General features: G+C 63.6%; 1 protein-coding gene across 2 annotated transcripts; it reads right to left on the reverse strand.

The window, feature by feature from the left end:
- Window positions 1-308: 308 nt before the first annotated feature.
- METRNL (meteorin like, glial cell differentiation regulator) lies at window positions 309-13,719 on the reverse strand. 2 transcript variants are annotated; one of them, XM_047757282.1, is made up of 4 exons: window positions 13,379-13,719; window positions 7,922-8,307; window positions 1,921-1,980; window positions 309-1,030 (listed from the first exon to the last, which is right to left on the reverse strand). In XM_047757282.1, exons 1-4 carry the CDS (start codon window positions 13,537-13,539, stop codon window positions 714-716), a joined length of 924 nt encoding a protein of 307 aa, XP_047613238.1. In that variant the 5' UTR covers window positions 13,540-13,719; the 3' UTR covers window positions 309-713. The 2 variants fall into 2 exon arrangements, with proteins under 2 accessions (XP_047613238.1, XP_047613239.1); XM_047757283.1 differs by lacking the exon at window positions 13,379-13,719 and adding an exon at window positions 8,707-10,643.
- Between the last annotated feature and the right edge of the window lie 3,787 nt (window positions 13,720-17,506).

Consider the following 17,506-nt stretch of genomic DNA (forward strand, 5'->3'; position numbering starts at 1 on the left):
GCATCTACATACCTGCGTGGGCTCAGGATGTGGGGGAAGCTCAGGTCAAAGGGCAGGCTCTGGGCCAACGGGAAGGGGGAGGGTAGACAGTGAAGGGACAGGGTGACCTCCAGGAAGGGGGGTTGGCAGAGGCCCAGCAGCATTTCCTAGCCCATCGGGGGCACGCAGCGCAGAGCGGGGCCCAGCATGAACGGCCCCAAACGCCAGGGGGCGCCCGTTGGGGGCGCTGACCCCAGGAGAAGCCCTGACGTGGGCCCCCAGCTGGGTGCCACACCCCCGAGCAGGGCCGAAGACAGACACGCCATTGATCCGTCAGAGGCTGCTCTTTATTCCCTGCAGCCCCCAAAGGACCACGGCTGGCAACATACATCCTTTAAAAGGCAAAAGCAGAATGAAGAAACCATAGGCGGGAGCCCCATGCATTTCCATTAGAAACAGCGCTGGACGGAGCCCATGCCTGGAGTCGGGCGTCTGCTGCAGGCCACAGCCCACACTCCCCCGACGCGCAGGGGGCCGAACCAGTGGCCCAGATGCTTCAGGAGACGGCACGAGACGGCATCCGAAAGCACTTCACGACACAGGGTTTGCTTCCCATGGACATTTCTTTTTAAAAAAATATAATAACTTAGTTTGCATGTTACAGCATTCCCAACAGGTCAGTCGGGGAGTCCTCAGCCACGACCTCTGCAGCCTGAGCGCCGGGCACCCGGCGCTCACTCCGTGCCCACCTCGCAGGGGTTCAGGCCCCTCTCCTCGGCGTCCCTGTACACCCTCTGGAAGTCCTTGAAGCGCGGGGCGCAGCCAAGCCAGGCCTCCCCAAAGTGCATGTGGCCAGTGAAGAGGAACTCGCCACGCCCGGGCCGCACGCCGCACTCCAGCAGTGTGGACACGCGGCCCCGCCAGCCGCCGCCCCCAGGGGCCGGCCGGAAGACCCTGCTCTTCTGCCGGTACAGCCGGCTCACGTGCAGGTGGATCACCGACTCCTGCCGCTCCGGCTCGTGGGTGACGTCCTGGATGGAGCCTCGGACGACTGCAGAGGGAGGAGAGGGGTCAGCGGTCAGCCCGGGTGCTCAGCAGGCAAGCAGCACACACCCCCGGCGGCGGGACGGGAGCCGGGCCTCAACCCCGCCTTCCAGAGATTCTCGCGACAAAGCACAGTTCGCACAGGAGAGCCGCGGAGGCGTCGTCCCGGCCGCTCAGGCTGTCAGGGCAGGTGTCTTCCTACCGTGGCCACGAGCAGCGGGAGGGGCGGACGTGAGCCGCCCTGTGCATCTACTTCCCAAGTCAGAACGAGAAAAGCAGCCGTAGTTAATGCCCAAGATCTGCCGTGGTTCCATATCGAGATGGGACAGAAACGCTGAAGCTCGGAGGCGTGGAGGGTGACAGGGAGGCTCACCCTCGGGGCCCTGCCCGGCCCAGATCCCTCTTTGCGGGGCCGAGGAAACGGGCCCCACAACCGCCCTGGGAGCCGGGGGCTTAGAGCTGGTCCCCAGGCACCAGGGCAGCGACTCTGAACTGAGTGCGTCCACCCTTTACCGGAGGCCACCTGTACCAACATCACAAGCAGACGGCCAAGCCCCTGACCTCGGCCCTGGTCCCGCCGGGCCCCCGACTCCTCACAGCGGATGCAGACGGAGGAGGGCGGGGCTCTCGGGAAAGGCGAGGGCCAGGACTCAGAGCCGTGGCCTCACGCACACAGTAGGTGCCCAGCATTGCCGCCAACAGGTATCCCAGCTCACACGGCACGTCCTGGCCCTCCCTGTCCTACACGCATGGCCCTTCCCCTGGGCAGGGGGTCACTCCGGACAGAGAGGAAGGCGTTTTCCTGTGCCTGCACGCGGTGACAGTGACATGAAGGGCCAGCCCCGTCTCCTCCCCCAGGGCTCAGTTCCCACGTGGCAGAAGCGCGAGCACACTCACCAAAGTCGCTGGTGCAGACCGCCAGGAGCACCTCCGTGTGGCTGCACGGACGGCACGGGGCTGCAGGGAGAGAAGAGGGTCAGGGCGGGCACGGGCCGCAGGACACAGGCCCTCCCACCCGGGGCACAGGTCCTCCAACGGCCGCCAGCGCCTCTGCACCGAAGGCGCCATGAGCCGGAGGGGAAAGGCGCCAGGCCTGGGCCCATCTGGCCGCCTGCGACAAGGTGAAAAGCAGGGGAAGTGTTTGGTGTGTCCGATCGCACTTGGCTCGTTACTGAGCCGGGTGAGCAAGGGCTGGACTGGAGTAAGTCACCTTTGGTGCCAAAACCAACGCGAGCTGATCTGAGGCCATGTCCTGGACACCAGCCCAGCCGCGGGCCCTCACTCGGCCCCCGTGGGCCCCCACACGTATCGCCTGCTCCACCGCTCCCTCGGCCACCACGGCTACAGGCGCTCAAGGCCCTGCCCCTGCTAACGGCCTGGGAACACGAGCGGCGTGTCTACCTGCTTCAGCCGAGGGGCCCTTGTCCACCCATCAGGAGCAGTGCGTCAGACTCAGGGCCTTGGGACCAGCTGCCCACACGCAAGTTCCACTGCAAGTCCCATGCACAGAATCCCCTCCGAGCCCCTCAGGCCTGGCTGGGGCTGACCCTCCAGGGGACTCCTGCCCAGCCCAGCCCTCGGCTCCCTCACCGACTGCCCCCAACAGCCACGAGGCCTCCAGAAAGACCGCAAAGACCCCTGGCCAGAGGACTCCTACGCTCAGCAGTGGGTTTGGGGCAAAGTTTACACTTGGTTCTGAGTTTGCGCGTTTCCTCACCGACTCCAAGTTTCGAGGTCTGGGCCCAAAGGCCCAAACAAGAGACACGTTAGGAGGGAACTCTCACCGGGCCAGGCTCCCCTCGGCCCTTTCATGTGCTACTGGGCCTGGACGAAGCTCTGAGTGTCTGCACAGAGGTCGCCTGCCCGGGGGCTGCCCAGGCCCCACTGGGAGCAGCAGTGACGCCGGGGCCCTGGAGGGGACGGGGCAAGCGGCATTCCAGGACCCTTGGGGGTGGACGTGAGCATCCAGAGCACTGGGGTGGGCGCCCATGTCTCACCCAGCCCAGCGAGAGCACGATGTTATCAGGAGCAAGAAGAAGCTCCTGCTGGACGCGTTGGGAGCACCTGATGCCCCAACTCCACCTCCTGCCTCCTGCCCACCTGTGGACCCCCTGCCTCGAGGCCTCTCTTAGAAAAGAGGGTGGCCAACTGGGGGTACCCTACCTCTAGTGCACTGAGGGCCTGCGGCCCACACAGGGCCTGGCGGAGGCCCCTGGGGTCGAGAGCACAGGCACACGGCCCTCGAGAGGCAGCCTCCTTTCCCGCCTCTGTGCCCAGGGGTCTCTGGCAGTGGTGAGACTTCCCGTCCTGGAGGCGCCAGGGCCCAGTGGATCAGAGGCCCCCACCTAGGGCCTGCAGCGCCAGGCCACCCTGAGGGTTGCAGGCCCTGGAACCTCGGCCAACCACTGGGAAGAAGGGGGCAGCGCTTGCCCGGGGGCCCCACCTGGACTCGAGCTGAGCTCCACGCAGGAGGTAGGACCCCGGTGTCGCCGAGGAGGGCGGTCAGCACCCTGCAGACCCTCCCACAGAAGCCTGGGTGAGCTGAGAGCCAAGCTAAGAAAGCCCCCACAGGAGACCCTCTTATGACTCTGAGCTTGACAGAGCGTCAGCCCCTGCGTGGAGAGCGCAGGCTCAGGACGCCCAGAGAGCAACCTGGAAACTATCGCGCATCACCATCGGGCCCACGAGGGCCGCGTGGAATGCGCTGGTTTTGGACACCTGGTTCCTTGTGGGGAAGACGGGGAGGTGGCGGCCTGGGGGCTGGTGGAATTCTGGCCTGTGGTTCTCGGAAAGGGGAGGCCTGGGGTGTGCACATCAGGAATGTGGATAAAACGAACTGAATGCAGCAGGAAAACGAGGGGTCAGGGAGGCCAGCGGGGGCTGCAGCGGGTAAAGGTGGAGGGCGGCCCCCCACCAGGCCCAGGGTGGCCGGGTGCCCGGGAGAAATCTGTGGGTGGGGCACTGCCCAGGCAAGGGCAGCTGGGGTGGGCACGCCCTCCTGGGGTTCGGCGCAGCTGGGACAGGCAGTGAGCGCGGCATCTTAACGGGGAGAACGAGCAGGGGGCAACGGGACGGGATGTGGCTGGTGTCGGAGAAGCCTCCTCTCACTGTCACACAGCCCTGCACCCGCCCAGCTCCAGGCCAGCCGCAGGCTGACACGGCCCCAGATGACCCTGGAGGACCACCTAAGGCCCCGCCCATCCTCTGTGCCTGCCCCACCCCCACCGGAGAGGAAGCCGGCGGAGCAGCACCTGTCAGACCTGCAGCAGGTGCACTCTTGTCCAGGAGACTCAACAAGCCTCAGGAAAAGAACGACTTTCTGTCCTTTCCTGTTTCCAGGAAATAACGAGGTGTCTTTCCACTTCTGAACGTTGCTGCTTCTGCCCACAGCCATCAAGGCCACCCCTCAACTCTAAGGTACCCGAGGGGGTCCAGCAGAGATCTATGCCCGCCAGGCCCCCCACAGGGATCCTTTGCCCCCAGCTCGGCAAACAGAGTTGTTTCAAAGGGGAGGTGGAGAGGGAGCCCATCAGACACTGTGGCACCCGGGCCGCCCCCCACCCCTGGCACCCACATGTGGCAACTGAAGCCACTTCTGTACCTTCACAGTGGGAAGAGGCTGGAACCCGGGGCCCACGTGAGCCGCCCCGGGAGGACCAGGGAGATGGGGTTTGCACCTGTCCCCCAGAACCACACAGAACACACCCCTGCCCCCACCGCTGCTGGCTACCTGGCACATTCCCCAGACCACTGGGCATGGGGGTCTGGGTGCTATGTGTGGCCCCAAGGGCACAGGGACCCAGGGAGGACAGCCCAGAACGCCTGCCGGGTCCAAGCGGAGGCCTCGGCACACAGTCTGGGTGCAGCTGGAGCGTCAGCCGCTCGTGAGCTGCATCTGGCCCCTCGCCTGCCTCTCAGGCCCCCCAGATTTTCCCAGGGGAAGGAGTGCGTGACCCAGGTGCCAGCAAGGCCCAGAGGAAGGGAGGGTGGGGGCGGCAGATCCCGACCCCCAGGCTGAAGCCCCCCGCCGCGCCTGCCCCTCTGTTCCCGCGGTGGTTCAGACGAGGAAGCCGATTATGCAACAGAGGACACGAGGCCAACACGCTCGCCATAAACACCCTGGGCGGAACCTCCCCGAGCTGTGGCTCCCTCTGAGCGAGATCACACCTCTTGTCAGGGCTCCCCGCCCACACCCAGGGCGCTAACTGGAACTCGTGACTCATCGGGAAGGAGAAGGCTCGCCCACCTCCCCAGCACTCGGACCCCAGATGCCACCGGAGAAGCGCTCACCCCCACGGCACACACACCTGGGGCCCAGGGGCAGCCGGGGCCAGACCAGAGGGCGGGGCCGTCTGAGAGCTGCCTGGTGGGGGAGTTCATGGCCATATGGTGGCACCGGCAGGCCGCATTCCTTTGGCATTAAAGGCTTAGGGGCCCAACCCGGGAGGAGGGACACGGGGTCCCCCTCAGGATGCAGGGAGCATCCGAGCCCCCACCTCAAGTTTGACAGTCGCTGTGTTGCCCCAGGCCAGCGTCCCAGCCACTGGGCACCATCCCAGTGGGCCCCAGATATAGAGAGGCCCCAGGGCCAGGCAGGCTCATGTCCAGGGGTGACAGGGGCACCCCAGCAGCCCAACGTCCAGCCACAGCCACGCATCCAGTGTGGTGCCCTGTATGGTGACCAAAGGACCTGCCCCATCACACGGGGCGGCCTTCCAAACCCGCTCACCGCTCTGGCCTGGAATTGTGGACCTGGCGGGGGTGGGGGGGGGACCCACCCTGCGCCCAGGCTCTGAGCCCCCCCAGGTTGCCGGCACACCATGGATTTTTCACCAGAAGCTCCCGTCTGTGCAGACAGGGGCACTCAGGTGGCAGCGTGAAGGGGCCTCCGAGAATCTGGTGGGAGCCGCACAGAAGGTGGAACAGAGCTCCAGCCAGAGAGCATGTGACCAGCCGCCTCGGCCACCAACATTTTAATCAGCAAAAGGAATGCCAGCACGTTCCTAAACCTGCCCCGCCGGCCAGCCACCACCATGGTGGGAAACACCGAATTTGGTGACCAGGATTTTCCAGATTTTGTTTTCATTGTGAGTTTATCTCCAGGCCCCCAGCCCCGGTTTCCTCCACTCCCCCACCCGGTAAGCCTGGCGACCACTCGCTGGTGATCAGGGCAAAGGCAGCTGTGGTTAAAGGTTGATTCGGGTCCTGGAGTTTCACAGCAGCTTTCAGGCACTGGGGTGGGGGGCGTGGGGGGGTCCTGCCTGGATGGTGTCTGGGGGGAAGAGTCCCACCTGGACAGTCACACACTGAAGCTCTATAATGGATGCATCCAGTTTGAAAGAGATTTAAGGTTTTGAAAATTGCTCTGAACCAAGAGTGCGGAACAATAAAATGTACATTCACGCTCAGGAGGCAAATCTACATTTCAAATCCTAGTAGGTCTGGCTTTTCCCAAAGGAAGATCTTATTCACCAAAATGTGGGGGTTATACTATTCTTGGGCTGGTCCAGACCCTCAAACCTGGTGTTTCCACCTCAGCACTGCTGACACATTGGGGGGGTCATTCTGTGTGTTGGGGTGTCCTGTGCTGACCCATGGGGCCAGGGGTCATTCTGTGTGTTGGGGTGTCCTGTGCTGACCCATGGGGGGTCATTCTGCATGTTGGGGTGTCCTGTGCTGACACTGGATGGGTCTGTTGGGGTGTCCAGTGCTGACCCATGGGGACAGGGGTCATTCTGTGTGTTGGGGTGTCCTGTGCTGACCCATGGGGCCAGGGGTCATTCTGTGTCTTGGGGTGTCCTGTGCTGACCCATGGGGGGGGTCATTCTGCATGTTGGGGTGTCCTGTGCTGACACTGGATGGGTCTGTTGGGGTGTCCAGTGCTGACCCATGGGGACAGGGGTCATTCTGTGTGTTAGGGGGTCCTGTGCGCTGTGGGGTGTGCGCAGCACCCCTGCCTGGCCCCCCCACCAGGTGCCACTGCGCCTCTCGCTGACATCACCCCACCGGTCACTGGGAAGCAGCCATCCTGGAACCTGCCCCCAGGATTATCCAAGCTCACACCCTCCCCTGGGAGGCACTGTGCCACCAGCTAGTCTGGGGATTGGAGCAGATGGCGCCCCCAAGCGCCGCCAGACCCACCACACAGCCTCAACCCCCATGTGCCTCGGAGCAAGGCTAACGCTTGGTGTGGCTGTCCCCAACTAAAGGACAGGGACCCCGAGTTTGCCCTCTGTGGGAGCTCTCAGGGCCACATGCACCCCTCTGCCCACGGAACTTTCCAGAGACCAACCCTGCCGCCCACACAGGGCCCGGCAAAGCGGTCTGCTGGCCTCAAGGAAAAGGAAGGAAAAGCTACAGCCCACTCGCCAGCCCTCGGCCGCCCAGAGACGCCCTCCAGGACTTCACCTGAGGCTCCCAGGTCATCACAGCCACTTGGCGGCCCCGCCTGGCCCACGCTGGAGCCCTCGGCCCACAGAGGGGTCCTTTCCCAAAGCCACATGTGCAAGGCCTTGGGGGCCGGGGACGGGCCCACAGGTCAGACGTCCCAGCTCTGCAGGCTCTGGAATGTGAACCAACCTCAGCTCCCACCCGAAACTCAACGTTCAGGGCTGCAGCCAACTCTGAAAGCACCCGGCTGAAGGGGGGCCACAGTGCGATGCGGCAGCTGCACCACCTCAAGTCATGACCAGTGCAGGGAGGAACCGCATGTCGGCGCCAGGGCTGGTCGTCTCCCGAGTGCAAGCTGCCCACGGCACCCAGGGGACCCCCATGGGCAACAGCTGCTCCCCAGGAGGGCCCCGCAGCCTTCCTGAGGCAGACCCGCCAGGTCTGGGGCCCAGGCTGTCCTGAGGAGGGCGGGACACCCCGAGCCGTCTGGCTGACGCGCCACACTCACCCGACAGGCCATGCAGGTCCGGCCCCGCGCGCCGGCTGGTCAGCTCGTACTGGAAGCCCGTGGTCCTCCTGCCGATGTCCTGCTGGGGCGTCGCCTCCACGAACAGCCCGCCCTGCTCCAAGCCAAAGCAGGGTGCCCGGCTGGGCCCGGGGTCCCCGTCCCGCAGCAGCAGTCTCAGCTCTCCAGTCTTTTCCAGATAAATACTGGCCCCCGAGGAGTTCCTGAGGGGCTTGATGCACAGGGTCAGGGGCCGGGAGGGCGAGAGCGTGTTGGGCCGCAGGTTCACGATGAGTGCGCCCGTCGGGTAGGCCCACTCGACGGTGCCCGCAGAGCAGCGCAGGTACACCTGTTCCACCTCCTTCCTGTGGGCCTCGTGCGTCAGCCCGCTGCGGGGGGAAAGGGGGTGGGTGCATCAGGTGAGAGGCCCCCCCCCCCCGGCACGGATCCTCTGCCCGCCCACCCGCGGGTGCCCGAGCAGCCCCCCCGCCCACAGCAGGCCCACACCATCTCCACTCTGCAGCTCCGGGCGTCTCCAGGAAGGGCTGGCCACATGGCCTCCCCGACCCGGGTTCCCTCCACAACGCCGACTCTGAGTGCCCAGGTGAGCACGGGCACTTCCGGCTCCTCAGGAGCTCTGCTGGCCTCTGAGCCCTGTCCCCTGAGTGTCCCCAGCAGGGGAGGTGACGGGCACCGTGGAGGTGAGAGGCAGGGAAGGGATGGATCTCCCAAAAAGTAAGCAGAGCAACACCAGTGAGACTCTGGCAGCGACCCAAGCTCCAGCTGACCCGGTGAGGGCTGGGCAGTGACGGCAGACCCCCATCCAGCGCGAGGACCCAGGAGCAGGTTCCAGCTCCAGGTGGCCGGAAGGCACTGCACACGCGGCAGAGGATGCACTCCAGGGAGCAGCTCCGAAGCCCTCTGGGAACAGGAGCGCCCTGAGGGGCTGGTAGCTGCTGCGGAGTTTTGTCTGCAGGGTCCCTGTTAAGCGCCGCGCTCACAGTTTCCTTAACGTGATGGTCCCACTGCTTCCACCTTTTGCAAACCTGAAGACGTGCACCGCCCATCACACTTTCGAAAACAAACTCAAAGATCAACAAAGCAAGACACCAAAAGAAAGGTCCTCCAGGGGAGACACGGGAAGGGACCGTGGAAAGGCCAGGGCAGGGCCCAAGAGGCTGCAGGTGCTGCTGGGGAGCCTGGTGGGTTTCACGCCTAATAAAGGCCAAACAGGAAAGACGGGTGCCCTGTGCTCTCAGGAGCCAGGTCTCAAGGAAAGTCACAACGTACGTTTTCTTCAAGAAATCGAAACCGTCAGAAACGCTGTTTCCCCCACTCGCAATTGTAACGTAAATGTCAGCCTGGCTAACAGTGACGTCATGACCACCGAGCAGCCCTGGAACAGACCGGTGACTTCCACAAAGTGTTTCATTACATAAAACTTGGTTCCGATCAGATCTCAGACAGGTTCACCCACATTCCTGGGATTTTTGCGTGCACTAAACAATGCAATACTCACAGCCCCGGCCTGAGCGAGTTACCAGAAACTGCAGAGGAGAGAACACATAACATATGGTTTGCATTTACTGCTGGTGACTCATGCTCCGGCCTGAAAACCCTCACTTTTCATAGGGCGGCCAGCTGCAGGCTGGGGCTGACAGCCGCCCCGCACACCACACCGCAACAGGAGGAGGTGTCCAGGAGGGGAGCTCCCTCCCCGCCCCCCCACCCCAGCCCGGGGTCACGAGCAGCCCAGCCTCAGACCCTACCAGGCCGCACACAGAGGCCAGACTTACAAATTACAGTCCAATAAAACTCACACAAGCCCATCTGACACATAGGAGGGGACGGGTGTAATTACAGGGCTGAGTGGAAAAATTAGACTAAATGCTGCGGTTGCCACAGATTATTATAATCAGCGCTGCTCTTATGCAGCCAAACAAACTTTATCATAGGGTCCCTGCTCTCCTGTCTCCAGCCTCAAGGGGCAGCTGGACACTTGCCCCGTGCAGAGGCGCCCAGCCTCAGCTCTCTCCCACAAAGACCATTCTGCCCAAGGGAGGAGGGGCCCTGAGGGCCGAGGGGGTACCTCTCACTAAGCTACCTTCACCCCGACAGTGGAGGGGAAGCAGGAGGACCACCCTGCACCCCCGTCTTGGCAGGGGCAGAGGGAGCCCTTGTGGGGACCGAGGGCCAACCCGCACTGCCCAGGGGGCGGCCAGCTCGAGGCTGGGGGCTGCCACGTACCCAGCTGGACACATGAGCAGGAGCAGCCCCTCACTCTGAAGTCACTCCCTGAAAGAGGCCTGGGAACCAGACGGCACTGGCCTCACGAGAAAGCAAGGCCCCCATCGCTTCACCCTCTGGCAGTCCTGCCCGGGCTCTATCCTGCCTCCTTCTCGTTCCGCTAAAACACCAGGACCAGCAGGACCCCCACCAGGCACCCAGCACGGGCGTGTCCACACTGACATGAGAGCAAGACCCCCCCCCCCCGCCCCAGGAGACACCTGGGGCCAGGTGAAGTGGGGACTCGTGGGCCATCTGGGACCTATGAGAAAACCTGGCCACTGTGCAAGCCTGCAAAGACGAGTTGCACGAAAGTGCTGAGAGGCGAACACACACCACACCAGTAAGACAATATTTTACCATTTTCACGTGACACGCAGGTGACATCCCAAGCAAAAATGAAATATCTGCTTTCTTTCTTTTTTTTCTTTTTGTCTTTTTGCCTCTTCTAGGCCCGCACCCCTGGCATATGGAGGTTGCCAGGCTAGGGATCGAATCAGAGCTGTAGCCGCCAGCCTACGCCAGAGCCACATCCATGCGGGATCCAAGCCGCATTTGCAACCTATGCCACAGTTCAGGGCAACACTGGATCCTTAACCCTCTGAGCGAGGCCAGGGATCGAACCCGCAACCTCATGGTTCCTAGTCGGGTTCGTTAACCACTGAGCCGTGACAGGAACTCCGAAATATCTGCTTTCTGACGTTGCGATGAAGCTAAAGGATGAAGGGAAAACGGGTTCCACTCAACCTTAGGAAACAGAAGGCCTATTTGATCTTGGATCACGTAAACTGAATTAGTGCGTTTTTTTAAAAAAGAATCTGCAAGTGTCACTCCCAGGTGGACACACTTTCCCCTTTGCTGAAAGGACAGCAGTTCCAAGTTGTCACGGGGACTTTCTGACCAGGTCAGTGTGGCGGCGGCAGGGCCCACACAACTCATGCCTGCCGCCTGGCTCAACCCCTGAGTCACCAGAAGGAAATGATGGTCTCTGCTTGACTAAAGTAGAAAGAGCTTCCGATCAAGGGTGAAACCAAAAGGCTCAGCTGCCTGGAGTTGCCTTTCATTTCCCCAGCTAGCAGGAGAGAGCCCAGGTGTGACACCCCAGCGAGGCCCGTTCATGGTCCGCCTTTATGACCCCAGCCTAGTAAAGACGGGTCACCTCCCGCCCCTGCACAGGGAGAGGGCTCTCAGAACCTCCCACTTAATTGCTTGGAAACACCCCGAAACGCATTCAGCCTGTCAAATGTGAGTGGCCCTTCGTATCAGGGGATCAGAATCCACCCGGCACCCGGGATTCACACCCCCCTGTGCTATCTTTAGAACAGCTCATAAAAAGCCATAAATGCTATAGAGTCAGCACGCACACCAGAGGAGGACTCTGTCAGCTGAGTTGTGAGACGGACTGCTAGCCGAGGGCAGCCATCGCAACGCCGGGGGTCGGGGGGGTTCCGCTCCACGACTGTGACCTAATCTCTGCTCCGGACCCGGCCTGAAGCTCCTAAAGCCACTGAGCCAGCCTCAGCCGGGGTGTGCCTTTGGGTTGAAAGGAGGACACTGGAGGGTGTCCAAGACCAGGGGTCCACTAGCAAGATGGCGGGAGAGGGGCTGCAGGTAAGCGGATGCACAGGAAGGTGAAGGGCCCATGCAAACACCGGTGTCCAGGAGCAGGGTGGCCCCCCCACCCGTCCTCACTCACAGCCCCCTCCTCCAGACACACAGTCCCCCACAAGAGCCTGAAAAGTATGTCGGTGCCTCCTCTGGGAACTCAGGCCCACAGGGTGCAAGCGGGTTTCTGGTTTTGATGTGCCGAGCAGGACACCCCCAGGGCCGCTGTTTGGGGGTGCACTGATTCATCCAGCAGAGGCTGCGCAGCAGGGAGTTTAATTACCAGCAAGGGGGAAAGGGCAGCCCCAGAAGCGTGTGTCAGAGTCAGAGGCTCCCAGCCAGCTCTGTGCTGGCGCCAGCTTTCTCCAGGCCAGCCCTCCCCCAGAGCCGAGCTGCCGCCTGGGGCCGCGGTCTCAGCTCCACCATCCCTGCTGCGGTGTGAGCTGGGAGAACTTCTGCGGCAGGGAGGGTGGCAGGACCCGCCCAAGCTGGGGAGCCCCGGGGCCTTCACTCCAGGAGGAGTGGGAAGCAGAAAGGGAGCGGGGGCATCGCCGGCTTCCACAGAGACCGGGGTCTGCGGTGATGACGCAGGACCCAGCACGCTGGCACAACCACGACCTTCTCGGAAAACCATCCTCACTCAAAATAACCCGGTGACACCCTGAGCACGAGGTGTCTGCCAGCGGACCGCAGGGACTTGGGGGAGGGGAACGACCCTGCTCCGTGAAGCCCGCCGGGACCCAGACCCAAGGGCTGCTGCGGCCCACGGCGTTTTCGGGGCATCTCCCTCGCAGACTCCTGAAGCCGCAAGGGCCGAAGCACAAAGCTGTCTCGACAGCGAGGTGCCTGGCGCGGGGCCGGCGCCCTGGCGGATGACGGTTCTAGTCCTGAGTGGCTGCGCCCTTACCCCCCGCCCACGCTTGTGACTTGACTGTCACAGTGCAGTTTTTTTTAAAAGTCCTCGGCTGCCTGCCTTGGCGGGGGGCGTGAAGGGGGGTCGCCGAGCCCAGCGCGCGCTGCCAAGGGCGGCCTGACCTTCACGGGGCGGGGCGGGGGGGCTCGGCCAGGCCCCGAACTCGCCCCGCGCACAGGTGTCCGCCCGCAGGTCTCCGCTCCGACGTGGTCAGCGCCAGGGCCCCGCTGCCTCCTGCGGACCCGGCGGTCCCTTCCCGCTCGGCCCTCAGCGCAGGCCCGGCTTTTCTCGGCCCGGAGCGCGCAACTCCTCGCCGCGGACACAGGCCGGAAGGGGCCAGAGGGCCGACTCGCGCCGCCTCCAGTGAGGGGTCGGGGTCCCGGCTGAAGCTTTCGGGGAACCAAGTGGGGACCGGCGCGGTCCCGCGCGAGGCGAGCGAACTGCCGGGCCGGGCTGACCCCGCCGCGCTGCAGGCGCGCCTCCCCCTGGGCGTCCTCCGGACCAGGGGACCGGGACGCCGCGGGCTCTTTTGTTCTAGAACCGGGGGCGGGGGAGGACGGGGGCAGCACTCAGCCTGGAGAGAAGTGGACCGGAGGGCCGGAGTCGCGCTGGAGAGAAGTGGACCGGAGGGCCGGAGTCGCGCCGCACCGACTCACCTTCCCTTCCAGCTGCACAGGTCGCTCGAGTACTGCGCGCCCGCGCCGCCCAGCAGCACGGCTAGGAGCAGCAGCAACGGCGGCGGCGGCGGGCCCGGGGCGGGGGGCCTCGGCCACAGCTGCCCCGAGCGCCCCCCGGCCGCCCAAGCCGCGCCCCGCATGCTCTGGCTACGGCTCTGCCGCCGGCCCCGCGTCCGCGCCTCCCCTAGCAGACCCTCGACCCGGCGCGGCCGGGCTCCGAGTCCAGGCGGTCACGTCGCGCGCCCCGGGCGCCCCGAGAGCGGCCGCCCGCCCATCCCCTCCGGAGCCGGGGCCGCCCGAGCCGCTAGAGCCGCTGCAGCCCCGCGGACCTCCGCGCCCGCCGCCGCCGCCTGTGCCTCTGAAGTCCGCGACTCCGCGTCGCAGCCGCGGCTCAGCTGGGGGGCGGTGCCCGCCCGGCCGCCCCGCCCCCGCCCGGGTCCGCCCCCGCGCGCCGGAACTCCGCCCCGTGCGCCCGCGCTCGCGCCCGGAGCCCCCGGGCTGGATGCTGCAGGCGCGGAGCCGGCGGCTCGGCGCGGGCAGCGAGCCCCGAGGGCGTGCGGCAGGCTAGGACGCCGCGCAGAGGAGAGGGCTGCGCGAGGGACGGGGAGAAGGGTCCGGGAGAGAAGAGCCAGGTTGGACGGTGGAGTCCCGGGCGGGAGGGGGTCCGGCAGCAGCGCGTCCCTGGCCTGTGCAGTCCGGGCAGCGCAGAAACCTGAGACCCAAGCCTGCCTGCCGGGCCGCCCCGCAGGGGCAGTGCTGTGGCCCCGTCATGCAGACTGAACCTGGAACGGCCTCTGGGCTGCAGCGGAGCCTCTGTGACCGGCCGTCAGAGTTGTTCCTGGCATCTACCCTCCGTAGGATTTGAGGGCGCTTTGCGGAAGTTCAGATTCTGTCCGGTTCTGCGGCCCACGGGGGAGGGGAGGCCCAGCTGTGGCCGGCGCTGTGGCTGACGCACGGCACTCTGGACACCTGTTGCACAGGAAGGCCCTAGGTTTGCCAGGGCTCCTGTGCATCGCTGCCTCGCCGGCTGCTGGTCCCCACCATCCCACTCAGGAGCCGGTCTCACACCTGCTTTACCAGCCTCAGGCTTGATTCTTCCTCGGGGCAGGGACCCCCTTGCCCGTTGTAGGATGTTACCAGCACTCTGGCAGTAGCCGTCTCCCCAGCGTCCAGGCTTGGCTCCTGGAGCTGTCTGCAGATACTGCCAAATGCCCCCTGAGGCCCTGGTTTTAGGAGACTGGCACGCTGAGTACAGGGGGATGAGCGTGGCTGCCTTCACCAGGTGCTCATGCCAGGTGCCTGACCTCCAGTGGGCGATATCAGGGAGATAAGCAGCTCAGCGGACGCTGGCCCCTCGAGGGATTGTGAGGGTCCAGCAGTCGGAGGGAGGGAGCCACGGTGCTCCAGGCAGCCACCCCTGTGGCCACAAAAGCAGGTTTTTCTGCTTCCTCAGACTCTGAGCTCCTGAAACAGGACCAAATGGGGGAGAAATCCGGCCTTGTTGTAGCATTTCTGTTCCAGCCAAGAGATTTCAAGAGGGATTTCAAGTGACCTTCAGGGGCGGGGAGTGACCTCCCAGGCCTGTAATAATGAGGGTGTTGCAGCCTTTCATCTGGTTAGAGATGTGGGAGTCTGATTTGGTGGGAGGGGTGGAATTGTCACACTCTGGAGAAGCCAGAGTCTGTAGGCCCACAATGGCTGGGGCTGAGAGACGGCCTCAGGGTGGGGGGGACCCTTGAGGGGGTCACAGTTGAAGGATCTGTTTAGAGCAGCCCTGTATCTGAGCAGATCAAGCTCTCCAGCCAACACCCAGGGCAAGGATCCTGCCCAGGCATCAACAGGGATGTCACCTGAAGACCCAGAGTCAGCACCGAGGCTGGGGGCCACAGTGTGCCCACCGCACACCCTCAGCACACCCCTTTGGAGTGTGTACCTAGCCCCATGGCTGCAGGTGCCAGGGTGCAGGGCTGCTTTGAGAAGTGAGCCACCGCCCAGAACTCTGGGGAACAGAGTCTGCTGTTTGAGATTCTGGAAGCTGCACCCACCCCTGCACCTGCTAAGCATGTCTGCACAGCAGCACCTCTCACCCAGGGCACTGTGGTGGTAAGAAGCCACTTCACAAGCAGCCCTGCCGGCCTATCCACCCCTGAAGGGCCCTGTGGCTGGTCGGGGTCCAAGGCTGCATGTGGAGGAGGAGGCGGGCGCGTTAGGGTCCCAGCATATTACAGATGCAAAGACTGAGTGCTGCCGTCCCCAGTGACCTGCTCAGGGTTTCAGAAGCCCTCATGACCGCTGGACCAAGGGGAGCACCGTCTCTGGGTGACAAAGAGCCGGTTCCTGGCAGGCTCAGGGCTGTCACCTGGAAGGCTGCCAAACCACCTGTGCCCAGGTCCGCTTCCCTAAAAGTAGCTCAGCACAATGGTACACGGAGGACCAGCACCAGCGGAGCACACACCTCGAGAGCAGACGCTGCAGCTTTCAGGTAATAACATCAGCACTGGCTCACGAATAATAGCATGCAGGCTAGTTCACAACACCAGTACTAGAGGGATGGGGTACAGGAGCTCTCTGCACCATCGTCTCAGTTTTCTTTCTTTCCTTTCTTTCTTTCTTTTTCTTTCTTTCTTTCTTTTTGTCTTTTTGCCATTTCTTGGGCCGCTCCTGCGGCATATGGGAGGTTCCCAGGCTAGGGGTCTAATCGGAGCTGTAGCCACCAGCCTACGCCAGAGCCACAGCAACACGGGATCCGAGCCGCGTCTGTGACCTACGCCACAGCTCATGGCAACGCCGGATGGTTAACCCACTGAGCAAGGGCAGGGATCGAACCCGCAACCTCATGGTTCCTAGTCGGATTCGTTAACCACTGCGCCACAACGGGAACTCCCTCAGTTTTCTTTAAACCTAAAAAAGTAAGACTAGCAATTGGAATACAGCAGTTCTGACAGTCTTCTTGGAAGAATCTGATAGGATCTTGGGACCATCACACCCAAGTCTCTAGGACAGGCCCTCCCTTCTGGAGACACAGGTGCCTCTGGATTCCCGGAGGGTTCCTGAAGCAGGAATTTCCAGATTTCCCTCCTCCTGACAAGCGCCAGCTGCAGGGTGGGGCCATATGGGCAGAACCGGTTCCCCTTGGCTGCACTCAGCTCTGGGGCTCCCAGCAAGGTGGGGCTGCTGACCCCTCCTGGCCGGGTAAAGCCACCCGCAGGTGAACCAACCCATAGATGGGGTTCCTGGTGCTCACATGTCCACTCTTGGGGGGCGTACGATGTTTGGGGCAGCAGGATGAGGTGGTCATGGCAGCCTGAGGCTGCCCAGCAAAACACCTGCCCCGCTTCACAACCAAGGCCCCGCACAGAATGGAGAAGTCCCGCAGGGTCCCAGGCAGTAAGAGAGCCTTGGGGTGTGTTAGTCCGCGGACGGCTGGTGGGGGCGCTTCCCAGTGACCATGTCTCCCGGTCAAACACAGGAAGGGCCCATGGTGATGCCCCCACCCCCACCCACGGTGTCCCAGGAAAAGTGGGCAGAGTGGGACCAGAACCTATGGGAGTCAGAAGGCAAAGCTGCCCACCTGCACATCTGGGTGACACGCTCAGTGTCCTGAGTACCTTCCATGGCCCCATGAGGCTGGAGGATCGGTCACAGCGAGGGACATGCCCGGCACGCCCTGAGGTGGGCAGGAACGGAGGGCCGTGATGCCGGCCACTTGCCCACACGGCCACCTGCCCCACCCTGCGGCTCCAGCCAGAGCTCGTAGCGGGGGCCTGTGGCGCAGCACCGAGCCAGCGTCCACCTTTACTCACCAGTTCTCCCTTCACTCAGGAAGTGTTCCCCAGATGCCTCCCAGGCCCATCTCTGTGATGAGTTCCAGCGCTGCAGCCCCCTGACCTGAGTCAACCCGAGAGGCAGCAATGGTGGCCTCCAGAGTGACCACGAGCCACAGTTACGGCCAGATATGGCCAATAAGGTCTCTTTAAGTGTGGTGGGCACCCGCTGCCTGGGGAAGGAGCTGCCTGTGGGGCTGGACGCCCTTGCCCAGCCTCTGAACGTCGGGGCACGTCCGGGCCCCATGGGTCATCGAGACCCCTCCCTGGTCTGGCTCACAAG

The sequence above is a fragment of the Phacochoerus africanus genome, chromosome 14, assembly GCF_016906955.1.
Source record: "Phacochoerus africanus isolate WHEZ1 chromosome 14, ROS_Pafr_v1, whole genome shotgun sequence".
NCBI lineage: Eukaryota > Metazoa > Chordata > Mammalia > Artiodactyla > Suidae > Phacochoerus > Phacochoerus africanus.